This window comes from Protopterus annectens, chromosome 8.part0 (genome assembly GCF_019279795.1).
Source record: "Protopterus annectens isolate FY-2018-M chromosome 8.part0, PAN1.0, whole genome shotgun sequence".
Taxonomy (NCBI): Eukaryota; Metazoa; Chordata; order Ceratodontiformes; family Protopteridae; genus Protopterus; species Protopterus annectens.
In genome coordinates this window covers 1,342,826,548-1,342,847,168 of record NC_056741.1, presented here as the reverse complement: position 1 = coordinate 1,342,847,168, position 20,621 = coordinate 1,342,826,548, and the positions used below count along the sequence as shown (strand labels likewise).

Sequence of the window (20,621 nt, the reverse complement as noted above, 5' to 3'; positions counted from 1 at the left end):
GAAGTAAAACATGATGGATAAGCAGGTTAAGTACAACATTGTGTGAAACTCAAAGAAATATGAAGAAAAGGTAAAACAAGAATGCATATAGATATATAATCCAAAGCAAGTTGTGTAAAAGGTAGTATGTAAGAAAAACGGTCTCTTTAAGAATGTTAATTGGAGTAAGCTGCTGACTTGATGGGTTGTAATAGCTTAAATATGTTAGGCATTTCTGTAGCCTGAAGAAGTTGTGTAACATCGCAAAAGCACTTACTCTCTATAATAATAAAATTTGTGTCCTGTGCTGTACAGCTTGATATTTTGTTTTATTTTGATATTGTCTTTAATTAGCCTGTACGATACTGAAAAAAGAGACAAGGCTTTCAGATGGTCTGCATAGTTTTTATGAGTTGTTTTTTTAGTGAGTAAGTATTGTGGTCATTCCAGTGTTTGGGCAGACATTCCAAAAGGAGCTTTATGCTCAAGAATCGGCCTAATGAGTGTTGAGGGCAATGGAACAATAACACCCTTGGATCTTGATGCAATACCTTAACATATAAGCTGTGTGATGAAGAAGGACTTCCCTACAATAGTAGATATGTGGTGATTAAAGTACAATTTATTGTCAGCATTGATTCCCAGATCTCTAATTCTGGGATCAGTTTTCTGGGGAGTGTTATCAATGGTTATGGGGGTTTGGTATAGTGGTTAAGGTGTTTACCTCAAAGACGCAAGGTACAGGATTTGATTCTCACCTTTGGAGGGAAACTGGCTAGGCTTAAAATGGCCTGCAAGGGCAGCTAGCCTATTGCTTGCTTATGAACCTTATGTAATAGTTACAAAAGAAGACATGCTTGCAAAAGGATATGATTGGACACGTGACATTCATCTCAGTGCATCTCATTGTTTTCTCAGTTACCCTCATGGTATTTACTGTAATACATTTTGGGGGTCTGAAGCAGTTACTGTATGTTTATACCACAACATAATCATATTCCACTTATATCTCACAGTGCAAGAGGATAACATGCAGGGGTACAGATGCCACTCCCATTCTTAACACGCAGCAGATATTGAAAAAGATACTTTATATGTTTTGTGTGTGTGTGTGTGTGTGCATTTATTGAAATGCACAGGCATCAAACTGCAGGTGATTGATGACAGCATTTCAACAATCAACATACTGAAAAAAATGAACAAATCCAAAAAAAAAAAAAAAAAAAGAATTTATGTCTTCAGGCAGATCAGCAAAACTTCACCATGCATTCAGACATAACTTGTCTGAATACGGGTAGTGTTATGGCAAAGGTTTTTCTAAGGCAAGATGCAGAATTTGAGTTAGGGGCAGTGTAGAAATAAGCTTAGAGTTATCATGCATTAGAAAAGTAGATGGGGAGCTTCAACCCCTGAACAACTTTACTAATGGATGCTAGTCCTAACCCTAAACCTGCCCATACACCTAAGCTCTGTACCTTATATAAGAAAAACCCTGTCCATAACAATACCAGTACACAAGACACTCAGACGCACACACACCTGTATAACTGTACCACTCCCATTTGTAATAAGCAGCAGTTATTAAAAGAATGTATATGTGTGTGCACGTGCACGCACATGTGTGTGTGTGCGTGTTGATTTATTGAAATGCAATAGTGATTGAATCAGACATTTTGAAAATCAACATACTGAAAAACTGAAGAAATCCAAAAAGGAAACAAAATAATTACTTTTGTGAGTAGATGACCAAATCCTTACCACACACTCGGACATAATTCATCTTAATAGTGGCAATGTTATAGAAAGGGTTTTTCTAAGATAAGGTGCAGGGTTAGATGTAGAGGAAGGTGTAGGAATACGATTGGGGGGGGGGGCTAACATTCAAGGGAGGATGTTACATTTTTCCATAATAATTTAGTTTAGGTTTTCTTTGTTGAATTAAATGTCTGTATTTAATGCAAGTGTTCTGTTATTAGCTGTACAAAATGCCCTATAGGGTCCTGCCAGATTTGGGATTTAGAAAATCAGTTCATCTAATATACATGTAGTTCCTTCTTACCGATCAGTTTCAAATTAGCATTTATTTAAGTCAGCTGAAACATTTAAAACAAAGTGTGTGGGACGGGTGAAGGAGGCAACACCGGGACAGCCACCTCTCTTCTTGAGGGGGATGTTTTCTTTAGCTTCTAGGGTGCCAACCTGGTGTCCCAGAAAATTCATGCCTAGACTGTATAGTCTGATTTAAGGCATGAAAGAGCTAATTAAGAGGCATTTTGAGGAGTATTGGAAGAAAGTTGTCACATACTAGTGGAGAACAGTCTATGAATCTCTGAGATATGCCACATGATCTTGGAACTTTCGCATATATGCTTGGATGTGCCTCCACAAATATTTCAACATTCCATGCAGGCTTCAGAAGATGTTTCTAGGAGTATCTGTGGTTTGTAGCAGGCATAAAGAAAATGAGAGGGGGACTTGGTGGAATATCTTCTGGGACTGGCCAGGCTTTAGTAAATTTAGAAAGGCCTTACAGGAACTGATAGATAATTTGTAGCCCAGTGGGGGTGGGGTGGACTCACCTCTCTGACATTTCTTATGCAGTTGACTGAGGGGAAAACTAGGCCAAATATGCAGTCTCTACTAGGGGTTAATCTTCTCGTTGGGCAGGAAGGTGATAACTAAAAAAATGGAAGCTAGCAGACCTCCTACATATTCAGGAATTGCATAAATTAGGGATGTATATTGCATAAGCAGAGGAGCTGCTGTTAGCAGAAATAATGACGTGGAATATATGAGTACTTAGCTTCCTTGGTTTCAGAAAATGGAGGAGATAAAGCAGAAAGATGGGGTGAGACAGAATGATTATGAAGTAATGCTGAGTAGAGTGGCTTTGAGTTAAAACCAGGGACTGAATACCCCTATAGCAGTGTATAGCAGCTTGAGAAGATCATTATATTGCCCTGATCTTGGTTCATTAGCAAAAGGCATATTGGGCTCAGAGTTATGACAGGGGTGCAGTGCCAAAAAAGGTGTTCTCTGTTCAGGGAGCATGAACAAGACAGAATTATTACATTTTTCTACTGTTGCTACTTTAAACTGTTCAGTAAATTATTATGTTAATATTTTACTATTACACTGCTTAATAAGTTACTATGTTAAATATTTTTTTCTTTTTCCTTGTTCTGTAAGTTTTTTTTTTAACTTCTCTCAGATGGTTAGTTAGCATTAAGTCTGGGAATTAATGTTGTGTCACACAATAGTACATCTGGTAAGTATGAAGAGCAGGTTTGTGAATGCTTGCCAGATGTGGTTGATGCTACAACTGTGTAACCTGCTGCTAGATTTGTATATGTTCATAGGTTCATAGGTTCATAATAGGTTATCTGCCCTAGGGCATTTATAAGCCTAGCCAGAATGTGTTTGGCTTTCGTCACCCATTTTAAATTTATTTTGCTATGCCCTTTTTCGAGGTTAGTATACTGTGCCTCTGTCTAACAGTGACACAGAAGTGATACCCGGGGTAAACCTATGATCTCCCATCCACTCATCAAGATTCCTCTTGAAGAGAGTCAACGAGGGACTCTGTCTAACCTGGACTGGGATTTTATTCCAGAGTGAAGGGAGCCTCTGGGTTATGAATCTGTCCCTCCAGCATGTCCTATTTATTTCAGTGCTGAGGTTCAAGTCTCTCGAGCGTAGCTCGATGGGATTTGGATTTTCTGAGGTGCAGCATGTCCATTAATTCCGGGTTGGACATGGCTTTATACGTCAGGCACAGATCGCCTCTGAACAGGCGGTATGCCACTGAGTAGAGCTGGAGTTTCTTTAACCGGGCAGCATATGGCATCTGTTTGAGCCCTTTGATCCTCTTGGTGAGGTACTTTTGGGGTCTTTCCAGTTGCTGCAGGTGTCTGGTAAGGTACATCCCAAAGGGGCATTGTACTCAATTATGGGCCTGATGAGGGATGAGTAAAGAGGCACAATGACCTCCCCTGATCTAGATGTGAATCCCTTCATGATTAGGTGGGCTATATAAAATGTATTTCTAACCACTTTGGCCACGTGGTTGTCAAATGAGAGATTGCTATCAACTTGGGTCCCCAGGTCCCTAATTACTTCTTCTGTACTTAATGGATTACCACCTATGTGGTAATTTGTGGGCACTTTGTTTTTGCCAAAGGGGATGACTATACACTTTTTGGCATTTAGCTTGAGGCCATGGCTCTGGCACCAGTTGTCTGTTTCTATGAGTCCCTTTTGGAGGATGCTTGTGTCGGCTGGAGAGTCGATTATGGAGCCCAGTTTGCAGTCATCTGTGAACTTGGTCAGCCACAGTCCTTCCGTGTTGGCCTGTACCTCCGAGAAATATATACCGAACAAGACAGGTCCCAGGTCTGAGCCTTGTGGGACACCACTTGTAACTGGTTTGGAGTCTGACATGGCTCCAGGAATTCTAACCATGTGGGTTCTGTCCTTGAACCAGTTTGCAATCCATCTAGTGACATAGGGATTTATATTTAAGCTGGTGAGCTTATCTATAATGCCTGAGTGGGGTATTGTATCGAAGGCTTTTGCGAGGTCCAGGTAGGCTGTGTGGACCACCTTCCCCTCGTCAATGGTCTTGGTGATTGTTTCAAAGAAAGCAACCAGGTTTAAGAGGCAGGATCTGCCCTTAACAAAGCCGAACTGGGTAGGATCCAGTGTCTGTAGGTCCCCAGTATCTTTATTTATGAGGTCCATGATGATCCTTTCCATAGCTTTGCAGACCAAGCTAGTCAGGCTTATGGGGCAATAGTTTCCAGGATCCGTTGAGGCACCACCTTTATGGAGAGGGACCACTGTTGCTGTACGCCACTCTTTGGGCACATATCCTGTAGTAAGGCTGAGATTGAACAGTAGTTTTATGTTTGGGTTTAGCTCTTCTTGGAGTTCATGTAGGACGCAGCCCGGGACACCGTCTGCTCCCATTGATGCTGTGTTTTTTGCTTTAGAGAGGGCGGCTCTTACCCGAGCATCTGAGATGTCAGGGGGGCAGCACTCTGCTGGGATAGATATTTGCCCTTTTGGTGGGGAGGGGGGGGGGGAGTTTGCGCTGAACCTGTCAGCTAGGATGTTGGCAATGTCTGTGGGTTCAGTGTATTTTTTGTCATTTTGGACTAATTCTGAGCATATCTGGGAATTACCACCCAGGTTCCTAACATAACTAAAGAAAGCCTTGTGATTATCCTTAGTGTCCTGTGCAATTTTTCTCTCGAAGCTGGCCTTAGACAATTTTATGAGTGCCCGTAGTTTTTTGCTAATACTGATCAGTGATGCCTTCCCTTTTTGGGATTTTGCTCTATCATTTAGTAGCTTCCTCCTTCTGTTGTATAGTTTGTTTATGGCTGGCGTCCACCAGACAGGACGTCTGCCTTTGGAGGATTGGGTCTTGGTTTTATTTGGGATCGCATGATCCATGCATTCCTGAAGGTGTTCATAGAATGCGTTTATAAAGGATTCTGCGGTCTGGGACGTATTTTCCACAGGCCCGGGGCTTTGAAGGATTCCACCTTGGTTTTGAGGAGTGTGAAATTTGCTTTAGAGAAGTTTTTCACTGTGGTTTTCTGGGCAGGGGGTGGGGTCGGGATGTGAATATCCAGTGAGATTAGTTTATGGTCTGATCTTACCAGTGAGGGATACACTTCTGGTCTGGAGCATAGAGTCCCCATGTTGGTGATGATCAGGTCCAGTATGTTTTCCCCTCTTGTGGGAGTGATAACAAGTTGTTCCATAGCATTTGAGTTTATAAATTCTAGGAACCTTTGGGCTAGGGTGTTGGAGCTAGAGTAATGCTCCCAGTCTATGTTTGGGTAGTTGAAGTCGCCCAATATAATGGTGTTTGGAGAGACCTTCATATTTTCCAGTGTTCTCAGAAAGGCCGAGTGGGGTTCCTGGGTTTGGGAGGGTGGTCTGTAGCAGGCTATAAACTGGAAGGCAGTTTTACCCACTGTTAGTTGCACATGAATAGTCTCTGATGCTTCGTGCTTTGCCACCAACCTGGAGGTGTGGGTATCTTTGATGAATATCGATACTCCCCCTCCTTTTGTGGTTCGGTCCAAGTTTTGGGGCCGAAAAGCATGGTATGAGGTATAACCTGGTAGTGCTTGGGGCGCTCTCGGGAGCCCTGAACCAGGTTTCTGTTACTGCACAGATATCGATGTTCTCCATGCTAAGGAGAGTTTTGAGTGCGTGCATCTTGAGGTTTAGACTTTTGGCGTTGAGTAGCATTACTCTTAGTTTCTTATCCCTTGTGATACCTATGGAGGTGGGTTTTGAAAAACTTGTACTTTTAGTGTGTAGTTATGACTTTTCTCTATATTTTCTTGTATTTCGTTAATCAAGATGCTTAATAAAAAGGTGTGTGTGTATGCCTATTAACCAACTTTCATAGGTTCATAGATTACTACTAGGCTAACTGCATTTGTGGACCATTTTAAGCCTAGCCAATTACCCCATGTAAGAATCAAACTCTGCACCTTTGGTTTATAAGACAAACACCTTAACCATTATGCTAACCTCCCACCCCGTTTCTTTGTGACATCACAGGTAGCTAATAGTGGGATACTTTATGAATGCACCAGTCATTTTCATTGTCTTTATCATGACAAAGGAGAAAACTTTATATGTGTCTTTTTGATGATAACATAAAGATGTGCTACAGAACTGTTACACATGTAAGGAATTTGGCAAAAGTGGATAAATGGCCTAAAACATGTCAGCTTTAAAAACATATCAAAATATTTTATCTGGGAGTAATAAACCATTCAGGAACTGCACAGTTGTACTGGGAACTGAAGTAACAATAGTAAAATTCTTGGTGAAACTGCATAAAATATTTCCAGTAACACACTTAAACGCCAAAAAACAGATTTAATAAGTAAAGCATTCGGGCTCACCACCCTTCATCAGTACATAAAATCAATGAAATTCATCAAGACATTAAATAGGGATACTAATAAAGTCACATGATCCAGCCAGCCTAACATCTTTAACTAACAATTAATTATTTAAATTTTTACAGCTTAAAATAATACTAACATATATTTAAAAACATTAAAAACATATATATTTTTTTTCATTACTTATATATAGAAATCAATATAACATAATTGTTCTTTTATATATATATATATATATATATATATATATAAATATATATGTATTATACAACAAATATTATATAAATATCTCATTAGGAAAAACTAAAATGTAAAGTGTATCCTTAAACATTTTCTCTCTGTCTTTTAACTAATACAGGTTTTATGCTGACTGTATTATTCAGACCTGGTATTGTGTCTGCTTGCAGCCTGATAATCCATTCATGTTCTTTTAATTCTAAGGCATTATTTATGTCTCCTCCTCTAATACCTGTATTTATTGCACATATACCCTAAACTTAAAAGTATGTGTGTCATTATTCATAATATGCTTGCATAGTGCATTTGTCACCATTTTTCTTCTGATCTCAGACTTATGCTCTGTAATGTGTTCCCTTAACTTCCTAGTTGTCTTCCCAACATAAAATGCTGTGCAAAGTGTGCAAGTTGCCAAATATACTATTTGTGACGTGTTACAATTAGCTGAATATTTAAATTCATATTTCTCTTTAGTAATAGGATGTTCAAACTTATTTGTTAAATCATAAATATCTACACAAGTACAATTATAACATTTCAGTGTTGCATTTTTATGTTGGTGTACAACTCTCTCATCTTTAAAATCTTTATAACATAATGTCTGCTTCAATGTCTCCAGATTTCTATATGAAAATCTAGGTTTCAGGCCTATTAATTCTTTAATCTCTGGCATAGCCAACAATATAAGCCAATTCCTTTCTATAATATTACACACATCTCTAGTGTTTGCATTATATATAGTTATATATCTAATTATTTTATTGTTCTCATTTCAGACTTGTATTGATTGTACTGTGTCCTTACCAAAAATAGGTTTATATTTATCCTTTCTACCTACTTTAATTTCTTCATAAATAGCATCTACATATTGAGAGGAATAACAATTCCTTATAAATTCTTGTTTCATTTAATTTGCTTGAAATATAAAATTATCATCTTCTGCATTGAGCTTACTAGCCCTTATTAATTGTGCTTTAAGAACACCTTTGAAAGTATGTGGTACATGCATACTGTTTCTTCTAACATATCTATTCGCATTTACCTCTTTCTTATATATCATGGACTCTATTTTATTCATTTTCTTATATAATTGAATGTCCAGGAACATTACACTATCAGCTGAAGTAGACATTTTTAATTTTAAAAAATTTGTTGTGGCATTTAGATACATAATATAGTTCTCCAGTTCATCATTATTACCATCCCAAATGAGAAAACAGTATTATAGACAAGCTCACCAGCCTGAACATAAACCCCTATGTCACAAGATGGGTTGCCAACTGGCTCACACACAGAACCCACATGGTGAGAGTTGTGGGAGCTAGGTCCAACTCTAAACCGGTTACAAGTCGCATTCCCCAGGGCTCAGTCCTAGGACCCCTCCTGTTCAGCATATACTTCTCAGAGGTACAGGCAAGCACAGGAGGACTATGGCTGACCAAGTTCGCAGACGACTGCAAACTAGTGGCTATAATTGACTCTCCGGCTGACACAGACATCCTCCAAAAGGGTCTCACTGAGATGGATACCTGGTGTCAAAATCATGGCCTCAAGCTAAATGCCAAAAAGTGCATAGTCATCCCCTTTGGAAAAAACAAAGTACCCACAAACTACCACATAGGTGGTAGTCTCCTAAATACAGAAGATGTAATAAGGGGTCTGGGGACCCAAGTAGATAGTAATCTCACCTTTGATAATCACATTGCCAAAATGCTTAGAAAATCCTTTTACATGACTCACCTATTCACCAAAGTGTTCGCATCCAGTCAAAAGAGGTCATCGCTCATCAGACCCATCATAGAGTACAATGCCCCATTTGGGATGTACCTTACAAGACACTTGCAACTGCTGGAAAGACCACAGAAGTACCTCACCAAGAGGATCACTGGCCTCAAATAGATGCCCTATGCAGCTCGACTGACGAAACTCCAGTTGTACTCGGTTGCATACCACCTACTCAGAGGTGATCTCTGCCTGACATACAAGGCCATGTCCAACCCAGAATTGATGGACATGCTCCACCTAAAGAAAACCTTATCCCCTCAAGCCACATGCTCTAGGGATCTAAACCTCACCACAACAATAAATAGGACATGCTGGAGGGATAGATTCCTGTCCCAGAGACTTCCCATGCTTTGGAACAAGATCCCAATCTACATCAGGCAGAGCTCCTCGCTAACCCTCTTCAAAAGAAACCTTGACAAGTGGATGGGAAACAGAAAGTTTACCTCGGGGATCACTTCAGTGGCTCTGCTGGACAGAGGCACAGGGAACTAATCTAAGGGGGTGGCGAAAGCCAACACATTCTGGCTAGGCTTATAAATGCCTTCGGGCAGATAGCTTAGTACTAACCTATGAACCTATCAACCTAGTTCACTAGTACCTATGATACAGATTTTGTTTATTTTTATTTTTCTGGCTGGATACATCCCTACAATGATACTCAGACTGTCCCTTGGCACCCTATTGACCCATTCATTCATCTCTTGAGTGAAAGCCTGCTGCCCCATTTGTTCCACTAGGAGGACAGAAAAGCATGCTGGAGAGTGCTACCGTCATTCTCTGTGGAGGGCGGCTTTATAATTTATGTGCCAGCTCATTCCCTCTGGCCATGCTGATGTCTGCCTTACCATGAGTGGTGCATGTGTGCTTTCATGCAAGAAAATCCCCTGGTGAGCTGTAAACCATGTAAGGCAAGCACTGTCATACAAGTCTTCCTTATGGAATAACCCATTGGCCCTCTTTCCCCTCACCCTGAAATGGGTGAGCTGACATTGCTGCTCATCTCCCACCTCCTCCACCTCAATTCATCCCATCCCTAGCTCCTAATTAAAACCCTGCCTCTGGTACAAAAATATGGGCCCCATTCCAGCAGAGCTGGATGTTTTACCCACCATTCTTTCTGTAAAGAACTTCCTTTCTTTCTGTACACATTAGTCTCTCACCTGGACATTTTCTGTCATTGCCCTATCCTTTCATATTTGGGACTCACAATTTATTTCCTGTTAATTTCTTAAGTATTTCCATACTCATTCTTCTTCCAAGAAAGGTATGTACAGTTTTACAGGCTTCCCACTTGAAGTATTCCATCACACTTTATATTCACATCACATTGCTTCATAGCTTAAATGCTATGATCTGTTTTTTTTAACCTCATGATACTTGTATTATATGGAAGCATTTTTTTCTATCCCCCTACCTCCCCAACACTGACCATCAGTTCTTCTTCTCTTTTACTGGGTCTGCCTGAGCCATCTTAGCCTCCCAAGGGCTTGATCCAACCCATATTCAGGGTGGGGAGGAGATTAAGGATGTTGGTGATGCATTATAGTGCTGCCAGGGAGTATGTCCTAATCCCCACCACCCACCAGCGGCCTTGCAAGCTCTGGAGTGGCTGCTTTTAGTAGGTGTTTGTGAGCTTCCACAAATATGAAACCTCCTGACCAATTGGTATACTGCCTGCAGCTTCAAGCTCACCAGACTATTAATGCTGCTATTGCAATGAGCCTACATAGGGTCCCTTCCCCAGGCGGAATGACTCAACCCTAGTGTTCACTTCCATCCTCCCCTACCTTGTCTCTTTAGTGCCTGTGACATTGGTTGAATGCCGGTCATCCAGGGCACAATCAGGACTTTATCTCTCTGAACCATGGGACCAGGTATATATTTGGGCAGCTTCTTGACAAAAAGCTTTGTAATATTTTTATTAAGGCTATGCCCGCATAATTCTGGTATCCATTAGTATACTATAGGGATGGTGTGAGAGTGCATGCATAACTTTAATGGATGGGCTGCACACATGCACTGTGGTGCATCCATTAAAGGTCTATGGATATACTCCCACACACTGATGTCACTGAAGGTAAAGTTCACTGAACGTTTGGCAAAGTTTGAATGTGGCAAACAATATTTTATGAAGGGTCTTCATTAAAAAGTGGCCAGATTTAATTGGAATAACTCGGGAAAATGCAGTATGACACTGGAGGCACCACAAGCCACGGTGCATAAGTAAGTTAGAAAGTGAGGCAGAATACTTAAAGACTTAACCTCCCAGTCCTGGATACACTTGGAATTTCTGTGCTACATCCCCTCCAACAAGTCTAATTTCTCTGATATGGTAGCCAGAACAATACAGAGTTCTCAAGAGTATCTGTATAGTGACCTCTAGAAAGGTACCATTTTGTTTATTGTTTTAATGGACATTTCTGTCATATGCATTCCAAACTCTTATTGGCCATTGTTGATGCTGTCTAACAATGAGCTGGGCTATTCATGCTCAATGTAATAAATGCTTTTAGATCACTTTTCATGACTGAACTTTTGGCAAAGTTTGTATGTGACAAACAATATTTTATGAAGGGTCTTCATTAAAAAGTGGCCAGATTTAATTGGAATAACTGGGGAAAATGCAGTATGACACTGGAGGCACCACATGCCACGGTGCATAAGTAAGTTAGAAAGTGAGGCAGAATACTTAAAGACTTAACCTCCCAGTCCTGGATACACTTGGAATTTCTGTGCTACATCCCCTCCAACAAGTCTAATTCCTCTGATATGGTAGCCAGAACAATACAGAGTTCTCAAGAGTATCTGTATAGTGACCTCTAGAAAGGTACCATTTTGTTTATTGTTTTAATGGACATTTCTGTCATATGCATTCCAAAATCTTATTGGCCATTGTTGTTGCTGTCTAACAATGAGCTGGGCTATTCATGCTCAATATAATAAATGCTTTTAGGTTACTTTTCATCAAAATATTATTTGGCTGTACTTCCCAAAACAATTTACAACCTCTCTCCAGTTTTATGTAACAACAAATTAGCCTACATCATTTGTGATGTGCATGTAATATCCATTATACACAGTTTTGCAGACAAGATAATTAGTTAAGCAAAGCACATCACCCTCAGGTAGATGTCATACTGAGCTGGTAGACTTTGCTGTACTCAGTCAGAAATGCTTATTAAATCTGTAGCTGTATAAACATTTCTCAGACTGAGGAAGTTTTCTCAGAATATTTAAAACACTCATAGATCAGAAGGAGAATGTTCCTTCCTTGGGCGCACTCTGTACAGATGTGTTTACACTCATAAATCAGTGGCTGGAGTAACCATCTTTGTAAAAAAATGAAACATTAATTATCTCTTGCTTTGTGCAGTCAGTAATGAAGGAAAGAGAAACCATACAGGTGATATAAACACTGCAGGTGTCAGATTCTGAAAGTCATTTGTATTTGCAATCTTTCTGATTATCAGTTAGCATAGTAAGTCATACTCCTAAATGGGTCTCTGTTATCTGTGGTCAGTGTTTTTTTAACCAAGTGGTTTGAATTCAGAGTCAGAAGACCATTATGACTAATTTTTGTGTTTGTTATTTACTAACATGGAATGTCTCAATCCTTCATCCTGACTAGTAAGGATGACAATCTGCTAAACACCATATACCCACCTGGATCCTCTGCACATCTCTCAACAGCATCAAGACCAGAGGTATACCTTTGTATTTAAAAGTTAAGAACTACTATCAGAAGTACAGCAAACAAAGTCAAGTTGATTTTATTGTAGTTCTAACTCCTTGCTGGTGTTTCTGGGTCTGATTACTCACCCGAAGGTGAAACCGGACTATTTAAATGAGAGCTTTAGCAAAAGGTCTCATTTCCTTCACATTGCTGGTGTGGATGTTTGACCAAGTTGGTGCTTAGGAGGTAGGCACTGCTGCCAGTAGTAGAATAAACAAAGCTGACTGATTTTATTTTATTTTTCTTTCATTGGTGATGTTTCTTGGTCTGATTTGCTTTCCCTATGAAAAACAGGACTGTGTTTCTGAAGCGGTTGCAAGTGATGTGTTTTCCTTTATCGGTATCTGGGAGTTGAAAACAGCTGCCAGATGCAGGACAAACAAGGTATTCTTAATTATATTTTATTTTTTTTTTTATTTTTTACCCAATGATCTGTAACACAGCAATGGACAATGTGATAACTTGAGGGACTTGCATTGCATTATTGATAGTAAAGAATATAAACATGATCAAACCATCAGAAATTTGATCCAAACAACCACTGTCTAGCTGTTATTGCTTTATAGCAGTAGTAGACTTTATAATTGGTTGGAAAGTCTGAGTTTATACAGACTTGTTGTAATACAACATTTGATGGAAACAGTACATAATTATGGGCTGAGGCAATAAGGCATTCTGCTCCTGTACAGCCCAGGATAAGTAGAAATGAGGTTAACAGGTCACCTTACTGCTAATGCCTTTTAGTATACCAGGAAAGATATTAGAGGTAACAGAACAGAAAGATACAAGTATGGGACATTTTACCCCAACTCCAGTAATCAAAGTCAGGTTGGATAGGCTGTTAACAATAATTTCATTGAATCAAGACAAGATGGAACCCAGGGAAGATCAAACAGCAATTATTCTTTAAAAAATTTTTTTTTCATCAAAAACAAAATGTGCAGATCAATTGGAAAATTTAAAAAAGGAAAAACAATAAGAATGCAATGAGTAAGAGGATAACATTTCCAAAAGGTAATTCTAACATTAGCTCAAATTCATATTCCAAGACAGTAAACAGAATTTCAGATTAAAATGAAATATAAGTAAAGCCAGACAAAGAGAAGTCATAAAGGATGAAATGAGATAAGAATACAATGAGAGAAGTAAGCTGGAAAACATGTTAATAAGTTAAGAATAGTGCTGTGGTTATCTCTGAAACAAACAGTATGGGAACAAATGTGACAACTGCGGAGATTGTAACAGAACAAAATTGACCATCAAGAAGAGGATATGGAAAATAATAATAGGATAGTGAGGACCATATTTAATGATGGCATATATTACAGCAGTAATGAGCTGGAATTTACTTGAAATATGAACAGAATTCTGTAAAGGGACATGGATAAATCTAGTCAAGTTAAAAATAAGTTGTTGGGCTATTTATAAGGGTAATACAATGGAATGTGGAAAAATCAAAAAAAAAAAATATTAAGAAAAGAAGGAAACATTCAGATAATGAAAAATCAGAGAGGCAAGAAGATAGTGAGCTATGTAAAACAGCCAGTAGTTTGCTGATCACCATTGATAATAATCATACCAGATAAGAACTTTATGGAAAAAGAGAAAGAAATATTATCTAATATGTAAAAATAATAATCTTGGTAGAACTATCTTGTGTTTACCAGAAGCAAGGGTACATGGCATTTTACAAGGCTGGAAAAAAATTAAAGATTGATCAAAGCTAAGTTAGAATGATTATAATCCACAGGGGAACAAATGGCCCTCAGGTCAAAGTTCCTTTTTTTGCAGGTTTTTGTTCCTCCTCCCAGCCAGTCAGCCCATTTGTTCCCTATCATTGGGGTGAGGGTCAACTGAGAAAGGCCATTGTTAGGACAGACATCAGTGGTGTTTTTCTTTTCTTATTAAGCTCTATCCCCCTGCACCATCTGGTGATGGTCCCCTGGGTGGGTTATGCAATGGGCATCTGCACACCACCCGTCACTTTTGCAAGGGGCTGATATCAGCAGGATGTCCCAACCACCCACAGAAAGCACTGTGTGGTAGCTTCCCCAGTCTGCACCAGGGAAATCCAACCATGATTGTTTATCCCTAGGTACAGATGGGCACCTCCTCACCTCCATGGAAGGGCACACTTCCTCCCCTGCTTGTGCCACCAGGTATCTGAGCTGTTAATCAGACTCCGGTTACTTGGGCTATAGTCAGGGTTCTGTTTTCCTATGCCTCCTGCACTAGAGAAATTACTGAGCTACTGATTACATATCAGAGTTGAGAGTTGGGCATCAAAGTATACTCCTCAGAGATTAGGTGAACTAGTCAGTATTTTAAATCCAAGATAAACTGTGTGTGTGTGTGTGTGTGTGTGTGTGTGTGTGTGTGTGTGTGTGTGTGTGTGTGTGTGTGTGTGTGTGTGTGTGTATGCGCGCGCGCGTGTGTGTGTGTGTGTGTGTGTGTGTGTGTGTGTAGCGTTTTATAAAGGAGCCCATGTTTTGCAGGGGATGGAGTGATTCTGAGTAAAGCAGGAAAGAGGATCATGGTTATGATACATTAAGGACTATCAGCAATGACTACAACATTTTCAGGAAGTTACTTCAATGTTTAATCTGATTTAGCCAAGGGTAGTCTTTAGTCTTAACTACACATTTCTGTAATTTAAACTTCTTCTTCTTCTTTCGGCTGCTCCCGTTAAGGGTCGCCACAGCAGATCAACTGTTTCCATTTCTTCCTGTCCTCTGCATCTTGCTCTGTCACACCAACCACCTGCATGTCCTCTCTCACCACATCCATAAACCTTATCTTAGACCTTCCTCTTTTCCTTAGCATCTTTTTCCCAATATACTCTGCATCCCTCCTCAGCACATGTCCAAACCAAAGTAATCTTGCCTCTCTGGCTTTGTCTCCAAACCTTCCAACCTGGACTGACCCTCTAATATACTTATTCCTAATCCTGTTCATCCTCGTCACACCCAGTGCAAATCTTAACATCTTCAACTCTGCCACGTCAAGCTCTGACTCCTGCCTTTTTGTCATTGCCACTGTCTCCAACCCGTATAACATAGCTGGTCTCACTACCCTCTTGTAGACCTTCCCTTTCACTCTTACTGATACTCGTCTGTCACAAATCACTCCTGACACTCTTCTCCACCCACTCCATCCTGCCTGTACTCTCTTCTTCACCTCTCTTCCACACTCACCACATCTCTGAACTGTTGATCCCAAGTACTTAAACTCATTCACCTTTGCCACCTCTACTCCCCACATCCTCACCATTCCTCTGTCCTCCCTCTCATTCACACACATATATTCTGTCTTAGTACTGCTGACCTTCATTCCTCTTCTCTCTAGAGCATATCTCCACCTCTCCAGGATCTCCTCCACCTGTTCCCTACTCTCACTACAGATCACAATGTCATCTGCAAACATCATAGTCCACGGGGACTCCTGTCTGATCTCGTCTGTCAACCTGTTCATCACCATTGCAAATAAGAAAGGGCTCAGAGCTGATCCTTGATGTAATCCCACCTCCACTTTAAACACATCCGTCACTCCCACTGTAGACCTCACCGCTGTCACACTACCCTCGTACATATCCTGTACCACTCTTACATACTTCTCTGACACTCCTGACTTCCTCATACAATACAACTCCTCTCTAGGCACCCTGTCATATGCTTTCTCTAAATCCACAAAGACACAATGCAGCTCCTTCTGACCTTCTCTGTACTTCTCCATCAACACTCTCAGAGCAAACATTGCATCTGTAGTGCTCTTTCCTGGCATGAAACCATACTGCTGATCACTAATCATCACCTCCCTTCTTAACCTAGCTTCCACTATTCTTTCCCATAACTTCATGCTGTGACTGTTCAGTTTAATCCATCTGTAGTTACTACAGCTCTGCACATCACCCTTTGTCAAAGGAAAAAACTTCAGACCAATTCACGTTAGGTTCAAGCAAGGCACCCTTTATTACTTGCAGCAAGGAGACAAAGCATGTATGTACAGGATTTGTCTGGATAATTAATGATTAGTAGGTTATACTTATACAGTTCTCTTCCTGTAACATAGAAAATGTTACATTCTATTGCTGACATAGTTAGACACAGCTTTCTGTATGTTCTACAGAAAATATTGTTAGACTAATTGCTGACCAAGTTAAAAATATCTGTCATTCTGCAAAACATTTTGAGAAAAACAACCTGGCCTTGGGTTTATGTCAGTCCATTTCAGCATTTCAATTCTACTATTGTACTGTTCTAATACGTGTTACAGTTTACCTAGATTCAAGGTACATTTCTTGCTTTAGTACAAGTAATGCTGACTACGGTTTAAACTTTCAAGCATCTATTGTTTTCTTTATCAATAGTTTCTAGCAGCTGCATGTTTTCTCATGGCATAAGCAGAAATCAATATCCTTTTGTTAATTTTCATGACATTAGCAGAAATGAATTACTTCTTTTGTTATTTGCTGACATTAGCAGAAACAGAATGCTTCTTGTTAAGTTTCTAATGGCTGTGCAGATTCATGCAGTGTGAACAGAATAAATGTATTAACCCTTTTAAATCTCGAATGCACTAAATGCAACAATCAAGATTTCAGAAAGTCCTTGGCATCCTGTAACTGCACGTCAGCTGTTTTAACAGTCACAACTCAGAGTTGGTCTTGGTATTCCATATACTCCTTAAATTGACGCTTTTTGGGTTGGAATTTTTGTATGTGTTTTATTATCTTTTTGACAGTATTTTCCCCAAACCGTGGGACTTATTTCCATTATGATGTGTAAATATAGGTGCACAATTGTGCTCAGCATAGAGCTTTTGCTATTATGAGTTCCCCTTCTTCTCTTACATAGTCTGAATCATTGTTTCTCTAATGCTTAAGCCTTAAAAAGCCTTAGTTGATGTATTCTGAGTTGGTCTTTGTGGAAAGGGGTTTGTACATCAGCTTGTTGCATGAGTCACCTTGATTATAAAATAGTTGTTTCTGGAATAAGCCCATAAATTCTGATATAGGTCAAGATGCCATCTGTTAACGGAATCTGAATAGACTAAACGTATGACTATGCTAGATCTAGATCAGTGTTTCCTTATACTGGTTTAGATTAAGGAAAGTCAGCATATTGCATAACCATTACCTCAAAGCCCAGGCTGTTGAATAATTATTGTAATCAGAACAATACTAGCTTGATTAGGTGCTGTCAGATTTTCACTTTTCTTAACTTGCTGTGTGTTGTCTATAACTGAGCATACAATTAACTTGGTCTAATTGCAAAACTCCCACCACGGGAATAAACAGTACCATCTTGGATTTGAAATCTTCTGATTCAATGTGTGATGAGATTCTAACCTGCACTCTCAAAAAACACAGCAGTTTTTCCTTTACCATACATTTTTTGCCCTGTGGCTAAATATATAGTGCCATCTTTTTTCCTGAGATTTGGAAGGTTTTATTGACTGTGATAAATAACATTGTAGCTTAGACTCCTGGATAATGGCTTCTTGTTGACCTGGGTTTGATTCCTATAGTTGGACTTATGTATATTGTACCCCTGAGAAAGGCATTATTCATTCCTCAGAATAAACATTACTGTGACTGGATCCTTGATTGTCATGAAAAAAATAAAGAAAAGTAGAGGTAACATTTCATATGCACTAAAAAATGAGCAATATACAATCAGCTTTTCAGGGGAGAAAGCTATCTGTTTAAACAAGGTGTTCTATGCAATTTTCTAGGTTAAAATAAAGCAAATTAAATGGTTAGTGGTTATGAAAAATGGTTAAGTGAGTGAAATATATAGTGAAATCATTATTTCTGGTACTGTCTGGTTTTCTTTCAAACTGAAGCACTAATAATTAATGGTGAGTGTTAACTTGACAGTATTAAGAACTTAAAACATAACCCTCTGTCCTTGTTTCTTTCTTTTTCCTCTGGTTTTGCCTGATGTTACCTAAGGATGTGAGAACTGTGTGGAGATGGATGCAAGCACAATTTCTGGGATCGTAGTAGCTGACATTGTGGCCACCCTTCTTATTGCTGTAGCTGTTTACTGCATATCTGGGCAAGACAAGAGCAAGACCTCCCGAGGTAAGGTGTGTGTGTGTGTGTGTGTGTGTGTGTGTGTGTGTGTGTGTGTGTGTGTGTGTGTGTGTGTGTATGTGGGGAGACTGGGGAGAGCGGAGATGGAAAGAAGTGAACATATAATACAAATATAGGGTTGCATGTTTAAAAGGGAGAAGAACCAGCATTAAAGAACAGAAGATCAAAATATAGATTGACAGCTTAAAACAAACCTGCAAACAGCCCATAGGATGTACAGTAGAGGATAATATTGCTGGAAACAGTCAACTCATTTTGTAGAAACAGTCAACTTATTTTGTAGAGGTGTGACATATATTTTCTCTGCCTGCATTCTGGGTTCTAGAATGAGTCTAGTTGTTACATAACCATCAGTAGTAGGAGTGAGTGAAAAATTGCTAGCCTGCTCATCAAAACTGAGATGGATGGAAATGGTGGGGTAATGGGGGTGGGGGATCTCATTATGTGCATACCCCCAAGAAGCAGATTGAGCTACTTTAGGAAACAAAAAAAGAGCAGAAGCTTGCAGAATGTCTTTACTAATGGCTAATATAAATATATATCTATAATATATATCTTTTTTTACTCTTCAGCATCTGATAAGCAGAACTTGATTGCACATGATCAGTTGTACCAGGTATGTTTATATTATATATATTTCTTTCTTCATTTGTTGTTATCACTTCATATGTGAAATGCTCTCATACATTTGTTAGTGAATATTTTCTTTGATTCTAATTTTGGGAATAAGCATATGCTAGAAAGGTTCTTAGTCATATTTGTTGCTGCTTATGATGAATTATTTGCAGTTAGTTACAATCTCTGTCCATGCATGCAATTGTGCCTCATTTGTACTTTGTATTTCTATCTTTTCTTACCTTTGTACTTGCTTTTATTTGGTATGAGATCACCTACAGATATAGAAAAAATACTCAGACATGCTTAGTTTCTTTGTACACGTAGCAGTATTTTTTCTGCACTACTGATCTCTTCTCACTCTCATTATTCCAGTGGTGGTGGACCTTCCCCCTTCCTTTTCATTTTCAGTTGTTTCATCCATCTGTAGTTTCATTCTTCCATTGTTTGGTTACCTTCTCACCTTGGCACATTTTCAGTGTGATTTTTGTATACTTGGAATGTTTCAAATTTTGTTACCTTTTCCTTTGAAATGTCTCCTATTTTGTTACCGATTTTCTGGCACATTTTGTAGACTTTTACCCACCACTGGTGCCATCTCCTGTTGGTACTCTTCCATGCTCATCTCCCACACAGCTTCATTCTTCCCTCACTGCTCTCTCTCTCCGAATTCTGTTTTCCATCCATGGACTCCCTAGAATTTCCCTTTCTAATCCCTGGTCCATGCCTCGGCTCATTTCTCCATCCCCAGGGACATCATAACATCATTTTCTTCATTGCTGCTCCATTTTATATCTCTAGTTCTGATCTATCTTCAACCTCAGTCCATGTTCCATATCAAGTCTTATTTATTCATTCCCAGTAATTTCAGTTGTCCATTTCTGGACCAATGTCTGTCACATTCCTCACCTCCCTGCCCTGCAACCAGTCTTTGGCACCTGCCTGTGATGTACCTTCTTTCATTTCTGCATTATTTCTCCAAGCTCATTGTGTATCCAATCATATTACTCTACCCCTAATTCAAATTTAAATCCATTCTTCCATCTGTGGTGAATCTCCAACCTCTGATTAGTCAGTGTAAACTTTTATTTTCTGTTTGACATCCAGTTAATTTTACCTTTTTCTCTCTCTCTATTCCTAGCCACTGAGAGACCGTGTTGAAGACAGTTACAGCCATATTGGAGTTGGACGACGCAAGAATTGAGTGATAGAATATGTTGCAGCTAAATTTGACAAA

The 20,621-nt window shown here is 39.4% G+C and overlaps 1 protein-coding gene across 1 annotated transcript in view; it reads left to right on the top strand.

Moving 5' to 3' along the window:
- The window catches only part of CD3G (CD3g molecule), a 101,516-nt gene that overhangs the window by 80,101 nt on the left and 794 nt on the right, over positions 1-20,621 (top strand). Inside the window, exons 4-6 of the mRNA XM_044080890.1 lie at positions 18,626-18,757; positions 19,342-19,385; positions 20,526-20,621. The exon at positions 20,526-20,621 is cut by the window's right edge and continues 794 nt beyond it. Of these exons, the coding sequence (XP_043936825.1) occupies positions 18,626-18,757; positions 19,342-19,385; positions 20,526-20,588 (239 nt within the window). The 3' untranslated portion in view covers positions 20,589-20,621. The remainder of the gene's footprint in view (positions 1-18,625; positions 18,758-19,341; positions 19,386-20,525) is intronic.